Here is a 17,264-nt window from a genome sequence, read left to right on the forward strand (position 1 = left end):
TATATATATTTATAAATAATAAATAAATGATAAATGACATCGGGAAAATATTACGATTAAAAATCAAGATGAGATTATAGCTTTAATAATAAAAATTCGAGAACGATATTAATAGATTACTCGTATTAATTTCTTATTATTTATCATTCTTATTTTATCAAATGTATTTTAATACGTTTGTCGTTTGTCCAAAACCTGGTAATTTATTTTATGTTCTTGAACCTTAGGAAAGAATAGGAACTATTTGTTTATAGGTTGGTAATACTATGTTTACGGCTTACGAATAAAATAGTGATTTGTTTGCGGCATTTTTCTACAAGCTAAGAAAAGTAGTAAATGGCTGTGTAGAAATTAAATTAGTTGGACTGATCGGTGAAAATATAATGGAATCGAGCAATGAGCAAGCATCAGGAATTGTCGAGGCAAATCTCAACAATGAGCAGGAGCACAATGACGAGGGCATGGAAGAAACGGAGGATTATAGTTTCGATGGAGAAGAATATCGGCACTTCGTACCGCGAGGAAGAGGTAGCTTCAGGTGCGTCGTTCTTGTTTACTCCCGGAAAATTTTTTATTTTTTATTCCAGAGAAGTAGAATTTTATTTACTTAATTAGGATTAGGTCACAATTTTCTTTAGCAAAATCGTCGATCAATTTTTTTTTTTGTATGATTGACAAAGAAGAACAACAAACATTGCGTCGCGTGTTTAAGACGATCACACGAAGAACATCGTTTTTCAATGGTATGACGATGAAGTAACGAAATGCAATATCATGCACTAAATGTAATTTTACAAGATCAACATTAATCGTCCAAGGTGAAAGGTTTTGCACCTTCCATTTATTTCAGTGCCAAAATTCGACGTTAACAGTTATGAGTCGGGGATGTAGAGTTTTTATGCAGATCGAAGTATCCAAATTTCGTACGTGGACATTCCAAGTCATGGCTTAGATTAGTTATTAAAGATAGCTCAAGTGTATAAAATAATTTAAGGGGTCGTGGCAGAGGTGGTTTTGATTTCCCGATGAGAGGCGGTCCTCCAAGGTTTCGAGGAAGAGGCTTTGGTCCAAGGGGTCCGATGTTCCGCGGGGCTAACAATGGATATCCGTTTGAGGGTCCACCACGACCAAACTGTCCACCTGGTCCAGCCGGTCCAAGGTTTAGAGGGCCTCCACCATTTGATCCAAGCTGGGGACCTATGGGACCACCTAACATAATGGGACCACCGAATCTTATGGGACCACCAGGAATGGTAAAGAATATTTTTATATATATATATATATATATATGTATATGTATATACAAGTAGGAACAATGTCTGTATCATGGTGATAATAGTCTTCTGAGATATCTGTATTTTCTTCACTAATACATTCAGTAAAATACATTCAGAAAATTATATAATAAATTGTCATAAAACTCGATGCATTCTGGTAAAAGCAAAGCAGATGGGGGACATTATATGAGAGTAAACAACTGGAGGAATACTGGTATTTGTTAAAATTTATGTCATTTGTACTTCCCTTATTTCCCTTACAAAGATCAATCTATTATATAGAAATGGCTTTATAAAAGAACATTCCTTATGATAGTTCTTTTCTTTTTGCCTGGTATCCCTTTGTCTATTACATGTGTTAATAGCCACCACCGCATATGATGAATGGTCCCATTGGGACAGGACCGGGACCATATGGGCCACCTCCTGGAATGGGACCACCCAATATGAATAGCGTAAGCTAGTCATAAGTGTAATAGCAGAAGTATAATGTATCGTATAACATAAGCAATTGCAAGGTGTGTAACAGATTCCAGGTCAACAACAAAACCAGCAGCAACAGAGTCAACCGCAAGCAAACATTCCAGGGCTTGACCTTAATGGGGAAGTTTGGGTAGAAACTAAAACACCAGATGGGAAGTCATATTATTATAATATTCGATCTAGAGAGACAACATGGACGAAGCCGGAAGGATCGAATGTAAAGGTCATGGTGCAAGATCAGGTTAGTAATATTTTATAGATTAATAAAATAATAGCAATTTTATTATTTCTAAAATATGTTAATGTCACGATTGTGATCTTATGTGTACCATATTAGCTAGAACAGTTAGTGCATGGGGCATCAAAGCAAACAGCCCGTGCTACCACTCCTACTTCCACACCTACTACTCCAACACAAGTTAATGAAAATAGAGTATCTCAAAGTAATGAACAGTCGTCCTCCAATAATGCTGATGCATTGAATCAAATGAGTACCGCACCTCCAGGTACAGGACCACCACCTTCTCTAAATGATGCTCCAGATGTCAATGCACAAACGTCAGATACAAGTCAAACTAATGGTAATAAAATCTCTTTTATATTATTATCTATTCCAGTGATTCGTATAAACTTTAAAATGTATATTTTATATTGAAGGATCAGTACCTGCAACAGTTGCAAATGCACCAACGATAAATACATCAACAATAAATACGAATATAATGCAGCCACCACCAAATATGATGCCGATGCAACATAGAATGCCCAATCAGTTTGGTGGTCCAATTCCGACTCAATTTGGTACAGCTCCATTTGGTATGCCACCACCAGGATTTCAACCATTTGGTGGTTATGGTCCACCACAGACAAACTGGGGTATGTATTAGAAAAATGTTTCCAACTAAAATTTTCTGTGTGATTCAAGATTGAAAGTATTATATAATTTGTTATTATTAGGTATGCCACAAATGCCACACGGTGTAATGACTTCCCAAACTCCTGCTGAAGATCCAGCTATATTAGCACAACTTGATTCTGAATTAGTTGCATCAGCCATGATTTGGACAGAGCACCGTGCTCCAGATGGTAGATTATATTATTATAATAGTAAAGCAGGAGAATCTGTGTGGGAAAAGCCACAGGCATTGAAAGACTTAGAAAGTGAGTTAAAAATAAACAATACAGTTAATTCGTGTTGTTAGTTTATAATTAATGCTTTAGAAAGTTAATTTAAGAATTGTTATGCAACGTAATATTTACGAAGACATTATTTTCTTCAAACGTTATAATAGATGCGAAATTAGCACTTCGACAAAAAGCAGAAGAAGTATCAACTACAACTTCTACCACTACTGCAACTACCTCCAGTACCAGTAATAACAAAAGTCCTGAAGTTAATAAGCAAGAGATCAAACAAGAGAGCACTCATGATACCAAAGATAATGCAAAAGAAGCTGAGACTAAACCCAAGAAAGAAGAGACATCTTCGAAGGAAGCAATTAAACCTCAGGATAAATCTAGACCAATTTCCAGTACACCCGTACCAGGAACACCATGGTACGTTTAAAACATTTTGATATAATATTATTATAATACACTGTTTAGTAATATATATTTATTCATTTAGGTGTGTCGTATGGACTGGCGATGGACGCGTCTTTTTTTATAATCCCTCGTCAAGAATTTCTGTTTGGGAAAGACCGGACGATCTTATCGGCCGTCAAGACGTAGATAAGATGACATCTACGCCACCAGATGCAGTTGGAACACCGAAACCAGTACGCCAATCGGATACAAGTGAAAGTAGCGATGATGATCAACCAACTCCAGCTAAGAAAATTAAACAAGAAGAGCCTAAACGTATGTTGCATTTTACATAGTATTTCCTTAATGATTTGTAAATAGAATAGCATATACTATTTTCTTTTATAAAGCTGTTACCGTAAAAGAGGAAGAGGACAAGGATGGTAAGAAAACGATCGACATTGGAAAGGAAGCAGCGATCGAAGCTGAAGTGAGGGCAGCCAGAGAAAGGGCTATTGTTCCGTTGGAAACTAGGATTAAATCGTTTAGAGATATGCTTGCAGAGAAGGATGTAAGTTTTGTTTAGAATAATTTATCTCTATAAACTTTTTATGCATATGCACAAGCTCTATTTGTATTAATAAAATATACAATTGTATATTAGGTATCAGCATTTAGCACGTGGGAGAAAGAGCTTCATAAAATCGTGTTCGATCCTCGTTATTTGCTTTTAACATCCAAAGAAAGGAAGCAGGTTTTTGAAAAGTATGTGAAAGAAAGAGCGGAGGAAGAGAGACGCGAGAAAAGAAACAAAATGAAAGAACGTAAAGAACAGTTTCAAAAACTTTTGGAAGAAGCTAATCTTCATGGAAAGTATGTAAAATATATCTATCTGACAAATTTATGTATTTGACAAAAAGAAAAAACAAAATTAATAATCGAGCTGTTTGTAAAAATACGTGTTTTAATTTGCAGATCATCGTTTAGTGATTTTGCACAAAAGCATGGACGTGACGAACGATTTAAGAATGTGGAAAAGATGCGTGAACGGGAAAGCCTCTTCAACGAGTATCTCCTGGAAGTCCGAAAAAGGGAAAAAGAGGAGAAAACCGCCAAGCGAGAGCAGGTATTCTTGATTTATTAAAATAATAATGATTTTACAGTGACGCAACAGCTACTTTTTAAATTTGTTGTTCGAAAACTTGCAGTTATTTTCAATATTTAATATTATAATAAAAAAGAAAAGAATTTACATTTTCTTGACACAATCTGTTTATATAGATGCATTCAAAAGATTTTAATTTATAATATCCTGAACATGATGACGAGTTAAACATAAGAATATTTTTTTTAATGTAACGTCGTTTTGATGTTTGAAAAGAAAAGAAAGAAAAAATTTAAATCGTTTAAAAAAGACTGTTATTCAATTATAACTTAATTTATAATCTATTGAAAAAATGTTTTAAACGTATTCTTTTATATTCTATTTTTATCATGAATGCATCTTGGTCTTCTATATTTATGTAGAAGTGATATAAACAGAGTATTTTGTTTAAGTTAAATATCAATAAAATTCAATACTTTCGTTTCAGATATTTTAGTAAGATCTTCTAAGTTATATCTTTTTAATTTTTCTTATAAAGTCATATTACAAATAGCTTATAAAGATTGAGTGAAAAAAAAAAGAAAAAAGAAAAAAAAAAAAAGAAAAGAAAAGAAAAGAAAAAAGAAAAAGAAAAATCTGTAATTGCAAAGTAAGATGCACTTACAAGAATTAGTACTTATTAGAATGCTGAATTTTGTTTAGATTCAGCATATATTTGTGCTTTGAAGAACTTCCATTGATTAAATTATCCAAAAGATATATTATTCCATTAGTTAGCAATGTTTAGCATTGATTACTGATGTAAGAAATAAATGATAAACAAAACACCATGATTGCTTTAGTTCGAAATATATAATGCGACTTCTTAAATAATTAATAATATATAGTTGATTAATTATATATTTAATGAAATATGTATTTTCAGATATAATTAATTATTCTTTCAGGTTCCATAGGTATGTTATTATTTTGTTCCACTTGTATGATTACATATAAAATGAATTCCTAATATTTATGGCTGAAGAACACATACCAGGAGAAGTTTCTCTAATCATTCTCTACTCCAGTAGATTTGCTCGATAGAGAAAATTTTTGTAGCTCTAAGACGGGAGATGTAGAGAATAAAATCTTAGTATGTGACGGTTCCTTATATACTTATGTGTTCTGAACTCTCCACTTCAGTCAGGAGGCAGGCAGGACAGGTTCCGTATGTGGAGTGGCTTGGTTCTGAAGCTGGTTGGTGGCATGGATGATGTCATCTACCATCCCCACCTACACTACGTGGCACAGTTGGCACACCCTCGCGCGCCGCATTCTTTACTCCAAACCAGAGTCATGAGAATGAACGAACTCGGTATTTGTATATTACTCGTAATCCTCGTTACTTCAAAAGATTAACTTTTCCCCAAAATTAAAAACAGTATCGAAAGAGTTACATGAGAACCGCAAGAGAGTTTTATCTCACAGGGTAGCTTTACTTGCAAATACTTTGATATGCATTATTTCGTTCTCGGGACTTAAAAAAGTTTATTATTTTATCGGTATTAAAATTTGTATTCAATGTATCGAAGCAAGAATGAATTCTTATATTATTTATTTTTACATTTGCATATTTAAAAAAAAAAAAAAAAAAAACAGTATCAACTTTGATTGTAGAATGTAGAAATCATTTGAGAATCAATCGTTAATCGTTCTTGTATCGAAGCATTATGTCATGTGTTTGAATTAAGAAATGAAAACTTTATGTACATATCTTAAAACTACATACATATATATGTATATATTACAGTAATATTTCTCATATACATATATATATGCGTGTGTATTTTCTGTTTAATAATTTTATTTACGATTTAAGTATTTTTATTATATCACGAAAATATACTTGTGCGAGAGAAAGGATTTAGATTTTATTAGAGTACAGAGTCAGAGTGATAGATCAAATTTTTGTAGTAACGTGGTATGATGTTAAATGGGAATAATGGGGAGTATGCATTTGTATAACAGTAGATTTATGTTCTTTTATGAAAATAATAATTAGATATGAAGGTAATAGAGGTGGACATCATAAGGTAGTTAGATTGTAGTTATCAAGTTGATTATGTAATACTAAATCTTTCTTCGTTGAAAATCAATGTGAAAAAAATAGGTTCCAACTTGTGATATTTAAAAAAAAAACAAAAAGAAAAAGAAAAAAAAAAGAAAAAAAAAATTACAGAAATATTTCACGATCAAGAATATTTTCTTTCATTAGATGGATATTATTAGTAAAAAAATATCATGAGAGAGAGGGTAGTTACTATACGAAATTCCGAAGTCGTCCGTAAATTACGCAATGGGAATGACAGAGGGTAATAAAACATTTTTATGTTTTAGCAAAATTAAAAAAAAATTAAGCTGGAATCATTAATAATTAAGATGGAGTCACTTATAAACATAGTTAGTTTTAAATATTAATTTATATATTCATATATATATATATACATACACATATACATATACATACATACATATGTATATATATTTATGTGTGTGTGTGTGTGTATATATATATATACACATTCTCTTTCATATTTATTATTTAATAAAGAAAAAATAATATCAAATATTTTTATAATATGAAATATAAAAAAGAAAAAGTTGTTAGTGCTACAATGCCACTATAATATTGTAGAACTAATACTCTAAATACGGAACTTGAAGAAATAATTAAAAGGGAAGTAAGAAGTAGAGTTAATAGCTCGTTTCGTAATTTGGACGGCTAAAAATTTCTGAAATCATACAAACTCGATAATAACTTACTAACATATTTTTTCTTTTCAGCAAGGGAAGGCGTTAAAAAACATATCCATATTTTAAAGCAAGTTGTCATTAAATCAAGACAAGATACTTTCTTTTCTTAGGAAGCAGAGTTACATTAATACAGAATTAATTTTGATTTAATATAGTTCGTTCTAGTGTGTATGGGTGAATGTGTAAATATAAATGTTTTATATGTGCAATATGTAAAATTTAATGTATGTATATTTTTGTATGGAAGTGTGTGTATATTTGTTTAATGACAGCTTGCTACAAACTAATCATTTTTACAGCTATAATGAGTATACTTTTTTTTCAGCAGAAAACAACAGCATATTTCATAAAAAATTCCAACAAATAGAGCCCTTAAAGTTGTGATATCTCCTGACGCGAATGAACATTATTCAATATTTGTTCTACCCATTACGAAATACACAATTTGAAAACCATAATACAAGGTTTGCAAGTTGAAATAGTTTGATCCACATTACAAATAATTACTTTACATGATACAATTATAAAGTGATTGTAATGTGGTTATAAGCGTGTACTCATTGGTTGGAAATATTATTAAGCGTGCATGATAAATCCGAGCCAAAACAGTTTACAATTATAATAAAGATTTGTAAAATAATAGTAAATAAGCAAAATTGTTGTTATTTCTCAATAATGACGATCTTATGATGAATGTATTTCAGGTGAAAAAGGAATTCATAGCAATGCTACGTGAGCACAAAGACATTGACAGACATTCGCACTGGAGTGACTGTAAGAAAAAATTGGAATCTGATTGGAGGTACAGAGTCGTAGAATCAGCAACCACTAGAGAAGATTGGTTTAGAGACTATATTCGTATTCTGAAGGAGGAAAGGAAAAAGGAAAAGGAAAAAGATAAAGATCATCGGCACAGAGATAAAGACCACCATAAATCTGAGAAGAAGGACAGGGACCGGAAGGATGTGGATAAGTATAAAGAAAAATCTAAGGACAAATCTGATAAGGATAATAAGGAAAAGAAACAAAGACGGACAGATACTGGAACTGAAGAAAATGGCAAGGAGAAAAAGGAAATTGTTGAGAAGGAAAGCGGAGAATTAGAAGAAAGTGACGAAAAGAATACGAAAAAAGAAAATGATGTAATTTCTCTATAATCATTTTATATCTTTAATCATTGTTAACGTATTATATTATATTATATTATAACGTATTCGTATAGAAGGAAGAAGGAGATGATCATTCCGATTCCGAGGAAGATCGCGAGAAACAGAAACGAGAACGTGAAAGAAGAGCAGAAGCAAGTTTACGAGAAAGAGAAAGAGAGGTACAGAGAACATTGGCTACACATCTTCGAGATCGCGATAAAGAAAGACAGCATCATCGCCATACGGAAGCTGTTCAACATTTCAGTGCACTTCTTGCTGATCTGGTAGGCATAGCAAAAGTTTCCTTTGAAATAAGCTAATTCAAAAATAACACCTTCCAATAAAATATATTGAAATGCAGGTGAGAAACGGTGACCTTGCGTGGCGAGAAGCAAAACGACAATTAAGGAAGGATCATAGATGGGAATTAGCGGAGAGTTTAGATCGTGAGGAAAAGGAACGATTGTTCAATGAACACATCGAACAGCTTGGTCGAAAAAAGCGAGATAAATTTAGAGAGGTTTTAGACGAAGTAGGTGCTTCGACCGAACTCACAGCATCTTGGAGAGATATTAAAAAATTGTTAAAAGATGATCCTAGATATATTAAATTTTCATCCAGCGATCGGGTACGTTGATGATAATAAAATTTAAGAATTTTTTTTAAGAATGTACATTAATCGTGTATTGTACTCTATTTTTCTTTTTCTTGTTTTTTCTTTTTTTTTTTCTTTTTTTTTATGAATAGAAATGTGAAAAAGAATTTAAAGAATACATAAAGGATAAACTTGTTGCTGCTAAGGCAGATTTTAGAGAACTCCTGCAGGTATGCAATTTTTTCTACGGTAATGTATTGAACATATTTAATTCCTATATTTCTATGTTTCTTCTCATTTTTTTTTTTTTAGGAGACAAAGTTGATTACCGATAAGACGTACAAAAAGGTGCAAGAAAATAGTGCTTGCTTAGCCGAAATCGAAGAAATTTTGAGGAAGGATCGACGTTTTCTTGTATTAGAAGCAGCAGCTGCTGAACGAACGCGACTGTTGATGGGATATTTGGAAGAATTAGCCCGAAGAGGACCACCTCCACCTCCCACAGCGTCTGAACCATCAAGAAGACCAACCACGAAGTAATTATTATTATTAGATAATTTTTTTGAAGAAACTTCACACAAACAATGTAACCCCATACAACTTGCGAATATGATATATTATCTTTATTTCAGTTAAAGCATTTGAATCAACAAGTGAAAACATAAATGTGGTGCCCAAAAAGAAAATGAGTTATTGAATCTATTGCTATAGTTGGATTGAAGTACTTTACACGCAAGGTGATAATCGTATGTAATTATAGGTATCAATAAAATAACACCAATTCCACACAGTTAAACGTGTGCCGTGTTATACAGAGTACTAAGTTACGATCTGACTTATTCGTTGAGAATCATATAAGGCAAAAAAGTGTATTATGAAAATAAATACATAGGTATTTATTACATTGTCAGATTTAAGATCCATTTAAGATTGTCCGGTTTACAATACTTATAGTGCAAAATATGCTTTTATAATTCTTTTATATAAATTTTCATGTGTAAAGGCAAAACTCTAGAATGCATGAGATGAACATTCAACTCAGCTGTGTGCGTTTGAAATTGTGTAACTGATGATAAGTTATTAATTATTTATGTTAGAAAATAATTTCCTTAACGAGACGTGTACCATAAGGCAATTTATGACAATCAGATGAGGTATATTTTTTAGACGCACGATTATAGAAGATCTTTCGAAAGTTAAGTTATTTGAACCAGTTATACAAACACAGCGTAATAAATGTAAGTATATGATAAAAAAGAAGGAACCGACTAGAATATAATCTGATGCTCTACGATAGTTCATATTCCTCTCCATACTTGATGTTATAGGAATGCGTTACATACTTGTCCTGTTAAATACGAAGATATCGAAAGTTTCCACGAACAATTGCTTCTGTATATTAATCATTATCAACAAGCTAAACCAAGAAAGACAACAAGAATTTATATCAAATTCATGAGTATGGTAACCGAGAAATTGTAAAGCGTATAATACCCATTGTAGAGTTGTATCAAGAGACAGTATATTGTTGTATTTTCTCAGTATACTCCACATAAAATTCTATATTATGAAAATGATTTTAATTATATTTGCATTAGTTCAATCTTAGTTCTTTTTTCTGTTTTTATCAAATTCGATTTGTTAGCGATTTCCCTTCGTCGATAGTAAAACAAATTCTTTTCAAGAAGATCGATCCACAAGAATCCCTTAATTCTTCTTACGCGTCCCTTCATCTATATCAACGCAACACCGAACTATCCAAGATTCTTAAAAAAAAAACATGGTATTTTTTTCCTGCAATTAACAATATTTTCTTTTGGTCTCTGGTAACAATGTTAACATACGTTTCCTTATCACGATATTAGATTAAATTTGATCGACCGAGAAAAGATCGAAAGATCTTACACGTGATCGAGGGAAGCAAGAAAAGAATGAAAGAAAGATAAACAGCAAACAGTAAGAAAGAAAAGAGAAAGAAAGAGAGAGAGAGAGAGAGAAAGAAAGGATCTCGTTGGCCTCGAGGCGATCTCTTCTAAGAGGTGCGAGCGACTGGTGGTGATGGTGTGTAGTCTACGGCGACAAAGTGAAAGTAAGATTTTGCTTTCTACTCGTTTTCTTAGCAGTGAGGGCCGTACCGTGGCCGCGATCGTATGTTTAGAGAACAATGTACGCGTTCGCCGCTACCAATACCTGAGAAAACAACAAAAGAAAAAATAAAAAAAAAAGAAAAGAAATTATCTCATTTACGAAATCGAAATTAACAGGCAGGCAAGCTGTGTGACTCTGTTCGCGGCATGTACTTAATCATGAAAGTTACGTTGATTCTACATTGAAAACGGGAGTGAACGAGATCATAGAAAATTGGAAAGATTTTAAGGGATTCGAGTTTGGCGGATGATGAAAATGTCGCACGTAGCAATTCCACCATGCTTGTTCTTTCTCGTTGTCTTCTTTCTTGTCGGCACCTATTGTCAACAAGGTAAGCATATTTTAGAGATCTATGTTTATGGTGTCTTTTATTTTTTATTCGATTACAGATTTTACTACTATTGTTAAAAAGTTTCGGTTGAATTGGTTTGATCGATCGATCGATCAATTATCCCATTAATTATATAAGTGTATATAATTATCCTTTGAATAGAATTATAACGGAATATATATATATATATATATATATATATATATATATATATATATTATATCGTAATCATAAATGGCGTTTTAAGTATGATTCTGTGCTAAGAAATAACTCTCGAAGTTAGGTCCTCTCAAGGTTGGGAAAGTCTTAGCACATGCATTCTTTATGGCGAGTCGGATGAAGAAATGAATAAAGGCAAAGCGTGAACGAGATCTCTAGTAGCGAAAGTAAATGCATTTATATGCGTATACATATGTGCGTTAGGTGAGTGTGAAACATACCGATGAGAGAAAGAGAGAAAGAGGGAATCCATATTCTGCTCAAGAAAACAAAGGGTTCGAGTTCGTGAACACGTTTGGTGCAAGGAACGATCGACGACCGGTCGAAGGACGATCGAAAGGAGAACGGTTACCGTTGTTAACTTATGTATATGTGTGTACACACACACACACACACACACACACACACAATTTCATTCTTTACGTATTGCACGATTCCTCGCTCCTTTTTTGTCTAAACCGTTCCGTTATAATTCAAGTCCCCGATGTCTTCCGAAGTCGTGTTATCAAGTATTCCACTCGCGAGGAAATTAATTTTCTAGTCGACCATCCGAGGGGAAGAAAGTCGAGACAAGCATATTGCATGTGCAATACAGATAATCTACTACTCGATCATGCCCCTTTTCCAATTTCTTCAATAGTTACACGGTTACATAGTTCGATTACGTCTTCTACATTCGCTACGTTCCGCTTTTATTATTTATTCCGACATGCTTATTATTATATATTGTACGTAAGTATAGATATACTATGTAATAATAACTATACAAGGCCATGGAACAATTCCTCCGAGTTACGAAGGCAAACGAGGTTCAATTATATAGGGTGAACCAATTGGAAATTGGTTGCCTCAAGATTTTTCTAGTCGGCTAATCTATTCTATCAGCTACCTATATATAGATCAAATCAATGTTTTCTTTGAAACAAATTAGAGAGTGATCAAGAGAGTTACTTACACGGTTCGTTATTCACGTGTATACGCGCAAGCAAGCATTGGAGTTTCTATGCGAGCGTTGAAATCTCCATATCGCTCTCCTTCATTCCATTCTCTGACGCCTATCTTACGAGTAATATGATTGCGTTAGAACGTTTCTAGATTTCATCGAAGGAATCTATTGAAACTCATTCTGATCGATAGTTTACGATTTCGTGAAAAAATACGTATATCGAAATTGTGAAAGAAAATTTTTTCTTGATGAGTCTCCTCAAGAAATTTCATTGGGAGATATTTAAATTTTGATATATACATAGAAAATGTAACACTCAATAAAATATGTATTATAAACAGATATCTATTATCTCGTTGTACTTTCAGAAACTTCTCAGGCACGATACAGGTTCTCACAACTCATACCGACGAACTCGGTGTATGAACATCGAGAAAGTGATGTACCTTTGGAATGGGGCAAAAAAAATGATACATCATTGTTACTCCGTTCGCTCGAGGAAAATAACGTCATGGATATGTCACGATTGAATTCAAAGGAAAATACAGAAGAAATAGAAGAAGAAGGAGAAGAAGAGGTAGAAGAAGACGATGGCGTAGCTGATGAGTGTGATTACGAAATCAATGCTAAATCGGGAATTCCTTCTGATTATATTAAAGAGCAATCGAAATGCAAGCGACCGATACACGAACATAATCCACTTTCAAATGTCGATGGTCTTCATAATGCTAGGAATCGCGAATACGACGAAGATCATTCGACGAATCAGTACGATTCGTATTATTATTACGAGGATTATGATAACAATAATCGATCGCAATACAAAACCGTAGGTAATGTGGGTTTAGTTTATTATAATGATTCATTGATCGAGTAAAAAAAAAATATTTAAATACCTTTCTTTTCATTCACGTTTTAATTCTTATCTCTGTAGACGCAGAAACCGTCGATTATGCGGACTTTGAAACACACGACGCAACTACCGAAAGATCGGCAGAATTAAATAATCACGAAGATCATCCTTTCATCGACGAAGGAGTTTTAAAGGAGGACAACGAAGAGGATGATTCGATCTCTACAACGAATACAGATGCTAAAGAAGTGACTTCGATGGAAGGTAGCAACAAAAACTTTGCCTTTATGAATCCACCAAAACTGTCACCGTCATCGGACGATCCTGACGAGTTAGAAAGTTCGATCTTGATCGGTGAAGCTATTGTATCTGTAGTGACAACAAAAAGTGTCGTCAATGGAACGATTTCTATTCCAACGAGCACACCAACGCCAATGACTACTGAACAAGTAGCACCACCACCGTCATTGACCAAAGAAAAATCTATCGATGATCGAATATTAGAAAGTACTACGACTGAGGATTCCAGAGTATTGGCTTTTGTACAAACTAGTCGTAGCATAAATGGTGCACGTTTTCTACCATTTCCGGTGGTAGATCGAGTCGTACGAATAAACAATGATGCTGCGGCCATGACCTCAATAAAAAAGACATTTCCACCTCCAGAATCAACGGAAAGCATCATCGATAAACTTGACAGAGTGCAATCTGAATTATCAAGTGGTTTCCTTGTTGGTGGCTTCAGAACAGCTGGTAATACATTGCAGTTGGATGTTTTAAATGATAGAGATCGTACAACTCGTCGTAAATATGTTACATCTACGAGCGGTAGTAGTACTACTACTAGCAAAACTCCTATTATTAGTAAATTTGTACCTAGAAGGTACAATGACAAGAGGTTTGATCGTACGAATGTTAACAACTCTTCTGAAGGGTTCTTACATGATTCTGATTCCAGTGTGATGACTACTAATACGCCACGAGCGAAGATAGCATTCAAGTTAGAAAATTATATAATTATTTACAATGTTTTCTCCTATTCCTTTTGTATATTCATTAACGCGATAATTTATGTATTTTAGATGGCCTTCTGGAAAAACTACAACGCCATTAAACTCCGATGAAACAAAGTCTACGACTCAGGCCAGCACAGCTGCTACTAAAAAGACCAATACACAAATCATCTTCCAAGATGTCAAATCTTTCCTACCACCTGGTTTTAAATTATCGAAAGAAGATCGACAGGAAATAACAGAACGTAGTGCCTTGAGCGATATCTTAGCAAAATCAAAGGTTGATGTCTCTAAACTTTTGCCGGCTGATTATAACAAAAAAAAGAACGGCGAAATTATACCTGCTAGTGTTGATTCATCGAACTTTACTACAGAAAAGATCTCCATTCAAAATCTTTTCGCCAATTCGAAGTTTGACGTAACTGCATTGTTACCTCGTGATTATACAGAAAAAGCGACGAACTCGTCAGAATCAAAGAACGATGAATCGAGTGATCCTAATAATAATAATAATAATTCCACTTTAACGAGCACTGAACCGACTACAGCTAAAGCTAGTGGTTTGAAAATTGTATTTCCTAGCAGACCAGGTGGACGGAAACTTGGTCATAAAATTACAACTCCTCAGAGTCATCGAATCGATGGACTTCCTGCAATTACTCCACGTATACAAAAAGGATGGCCAACTAGGTAAACATCAATCAACTTTATTAAATTAAATTAAATTAAATTAAAGAATTAAAATGATTTAAATGAGGTATAAAAATAATCACTTTTCATTGTTAGAGCTACCACCGAGTTTACTGGCTGGCCAACTCCATCTACTACTCCAATCTCAATTGAAAAACTCTTGGAAGTCGCAAGAACTGCAACAGATATTTCTGTGAACATGTCGGTCGTCGAAACTACAAGTGCTGTTTCAATAACATCTACGACAACTACGACAACGACTACACCAAGATCAACTACTATTGGAATATGCGAGGAAGAATGTGAAGTTGCTGGTACTATACGAATAATTGGTAATACTATTTGGGTGCCAGAATTACTCGATCGTAATACTCAAGAATGGCAGCAACTTGCAAACGAGATTGAAAGAGATGTAAATCTTTACTAAATGATCTTTTCTGATATATGTTAATGTTTTTTTCATAACTTTGATATATTTGTTTTTTCTTTTTATTTTTCAGATGAATTTCGTTTTTTCAAAGTCTACCGTTTTAATGAATTGGTACAAAAAAATAAGAATCGATTCGTTCAGGTACGTAATCATAAATATCGATCCTAAAAAATGCTTAGTTATTGAAATTAATTTTTCCTTTGTCTAATTTTTCAGCCAAGGTAGTATTCTAGTAGACTTTTTCATTGAACTCGTGAACTTACCGCAAAGAATCAACACGCAAGAATTGAAAGTAATATTTCACGATTCTTTGAGAACGTATAATTCGAGTCGTTGGAATGAGACGAAGGGTAAAGGAGATATGAAGTTAGGTGTATTTACGATAGATCCTAAATCTACTGATTTTGTAGGTAAGTGAAATATTATTGTATGATTATTTTACAGTTTGTTACGTTGTATTATTTTTTATTTAGTGATACCCAAGGTTCCTTCCTCCAACATAATTGAAAACGAAGATAGATTAATACCTCAGTGGGCAGTTGTTATGATAGTCATCGGTATTGGAGGATTATTATTCATTATTGTATTCGGTGTTTCAGTAGTAAGTTACTTTAATTAATTCATTAATTAATTAGTTATCTTAAAGTTCAAAATAATAGAAACATTTTTTGAAATTTTAGCTGGTCAATCGTCAAAATGGTTCAAAGTTGAAACCCTCTGTATCTACTATTTACGAAGATGGAATCGGAAAAAATATACTGGGAAATTCACATGCAACCTCGTTGAACAGATCCAATGATTATCCGAAGCAAATACATACAATATGGACTGATCCAGATGTCTCATGGAACGATAAATCATTTGAATCGACGTCTAATAAGGTATGTCGATGAAATAATTTTTGTTACGCGTAAACATATATGTAACGAGTATTGCCTATCGTCAGGAGTACACAAATTTAATTCCTATACTTAGTACTAGATGGCGTTTAATAATATGACAATCGATAGTCGATACGAGCAGTCGATAACAGAGAAATTTACACATTTTCCGTAGGGACAATTGTTTAAATAATTTTATCATTTGTTTATACTTTTTACAGGTATTAGTAGACAGATCATTTCAAGAAGGTAAAAAATATAACCTCCACGATAGTTGGCGATCTGAATGGAACGGATATTATTCTAATCCATCACACGGAAATAATAAATACAGCGGCTATCATCATCATCATCATCAACATCCAGATTATGATACGAATTTTTAAAATTGATAACAATAAACTGTTATCTTTGTAATTTATAAGTTAATTTATTCGTGTAGGTATTTACTTCAGACGATCATTGCCTCTTAAGTAGGTGTAATGGATATGATGCAGTACCCATTAATAAGAAAAAGGATTACGAATTTGTATAGGAAGGACACAAAATTATTAACATTATTTATAAAAAATTAAAAACATTTTTTTCTTCTTTTGATACGTACTGCAATTATTATCATCGAAAAATAAACTTAAAATATAAAAAATTTGATTTTTCTACTCTAGTCAAAATAATAAATTATTTTAATTTGTAATTATTAAAATAATTTGAAAAGAGGAACGCTTACTTTAAAATAGATAAAATTGTAAAACAAAAAATAACATATTTCTTATTTTCTATTGAATAGACGATACTACTTACGAAAGACATAATCCTGAATACGTACGA

The 17,264-nt window shown here is 33.1% G+C and overlaps 2 protein-coding genes across 10 annotated transcripts; both read left to right on the forward strand.

Moving 5' to 3' along the window:
* Positions 1–286: 286 nt before the first annotated feature.
* Positions 287–10,528, forward strand: LOC122633646 (transcription elongation regulator 1). Of its 9 annotated transcripts, none has more exons than XR_006328156.1 (19): positions 287–538; positions 995–1,253; positions 1,643–1,732; positions 1,807–2,001; positions 2,098–2,341; positions 2,418–2,636; positions 2,718–2,921; positions 3,053–3,317; positions 3,388–3,620; positions 3,695–3,855; positions 3,949–4,157; positions 4,260–4,410; positions 7,887–8,324; positions 8,405–8,614; positions 8,692–8,958; positions 9,078–9,155; positions 9,238–9,461; positions 9,558–10,163; positions 10,254–10,528. XR_006328156.1 is itself a non-coding variant. In XM_043821773.1 (19 exons), the coding sequence occupies exons 3-19, from the start codon at positions 1,026–1,028 to the stop codon at positions 9,559–9,561; spliced, it is 3,420 nt and encodes a 1,139-aa protein (XP_043677708.1). In that variant the 5' UTR covers positions 400–538; positions 851–923; positions 995–1,025; the 3' UTR covers positions 9,562–10,528. The 9 variants fall into 9 exon arrangements, 7 of the variants coding, with proteins under 7 accessions (XP_043677702.1, XP_043677704.1, XP_043677706.1 ...); XR_006328157.1 differs by having other exon boundaries at positions 9,558–9,817; positions 9,929–10,528; XM_043821773.1 differs by adding an exon at positions 851–923 and having other exon boundaries at positions 400–538; positions 9,558–10,528.
* A 145-nt stretch (positions 10,529–10,673) lies between these two features.
* Positions 10,674–16,865, forward strand: LOC122633647. The gene is made up of 10 exons (XM_043821775.1): positions 10,674–11,404; positions 12,938–13,402; positions 13,504–14,422; positions 14,505–15,125; positions 15,222–15,537; positions 15,626–15,696; positions 15,772–15,965; positions 16,029–16,156; positions 16,236–16,436; positions 16,658–16,865. The coding sequence occupies exons 1-10, from the start codon at positions 11,320–11,322 to the stop codon at positions 16,820–16,822; spliced, it is 3,165 nt and encodes a 1,054-aa protein (XP_043677710.1). The 5' UTR covers positions 10,674–11,319; the 3' UTR covers positions 16,823–16,865.
* The last annotated feature ends 399 nt before the right edge of the window (positions 16,866–17,264 follow it).

The sequence above is a fragment of the Vespula pensylvanica genome, chromosome 12, assembly GCF_014466175.1.
Source record: "Vespula pensylvanica isolate Volc-1 chromosome 12, ASM1446617v1, whole genome shotgun sequence".
In the NCBI taxonomy this organism is placed as follows: domain Eukaryota; kingdom Metazoa; phylum Arthropoda; class Insecta; order Hymenoptera; family Vespidae; genus Vespula; species Vespula pensylvanica.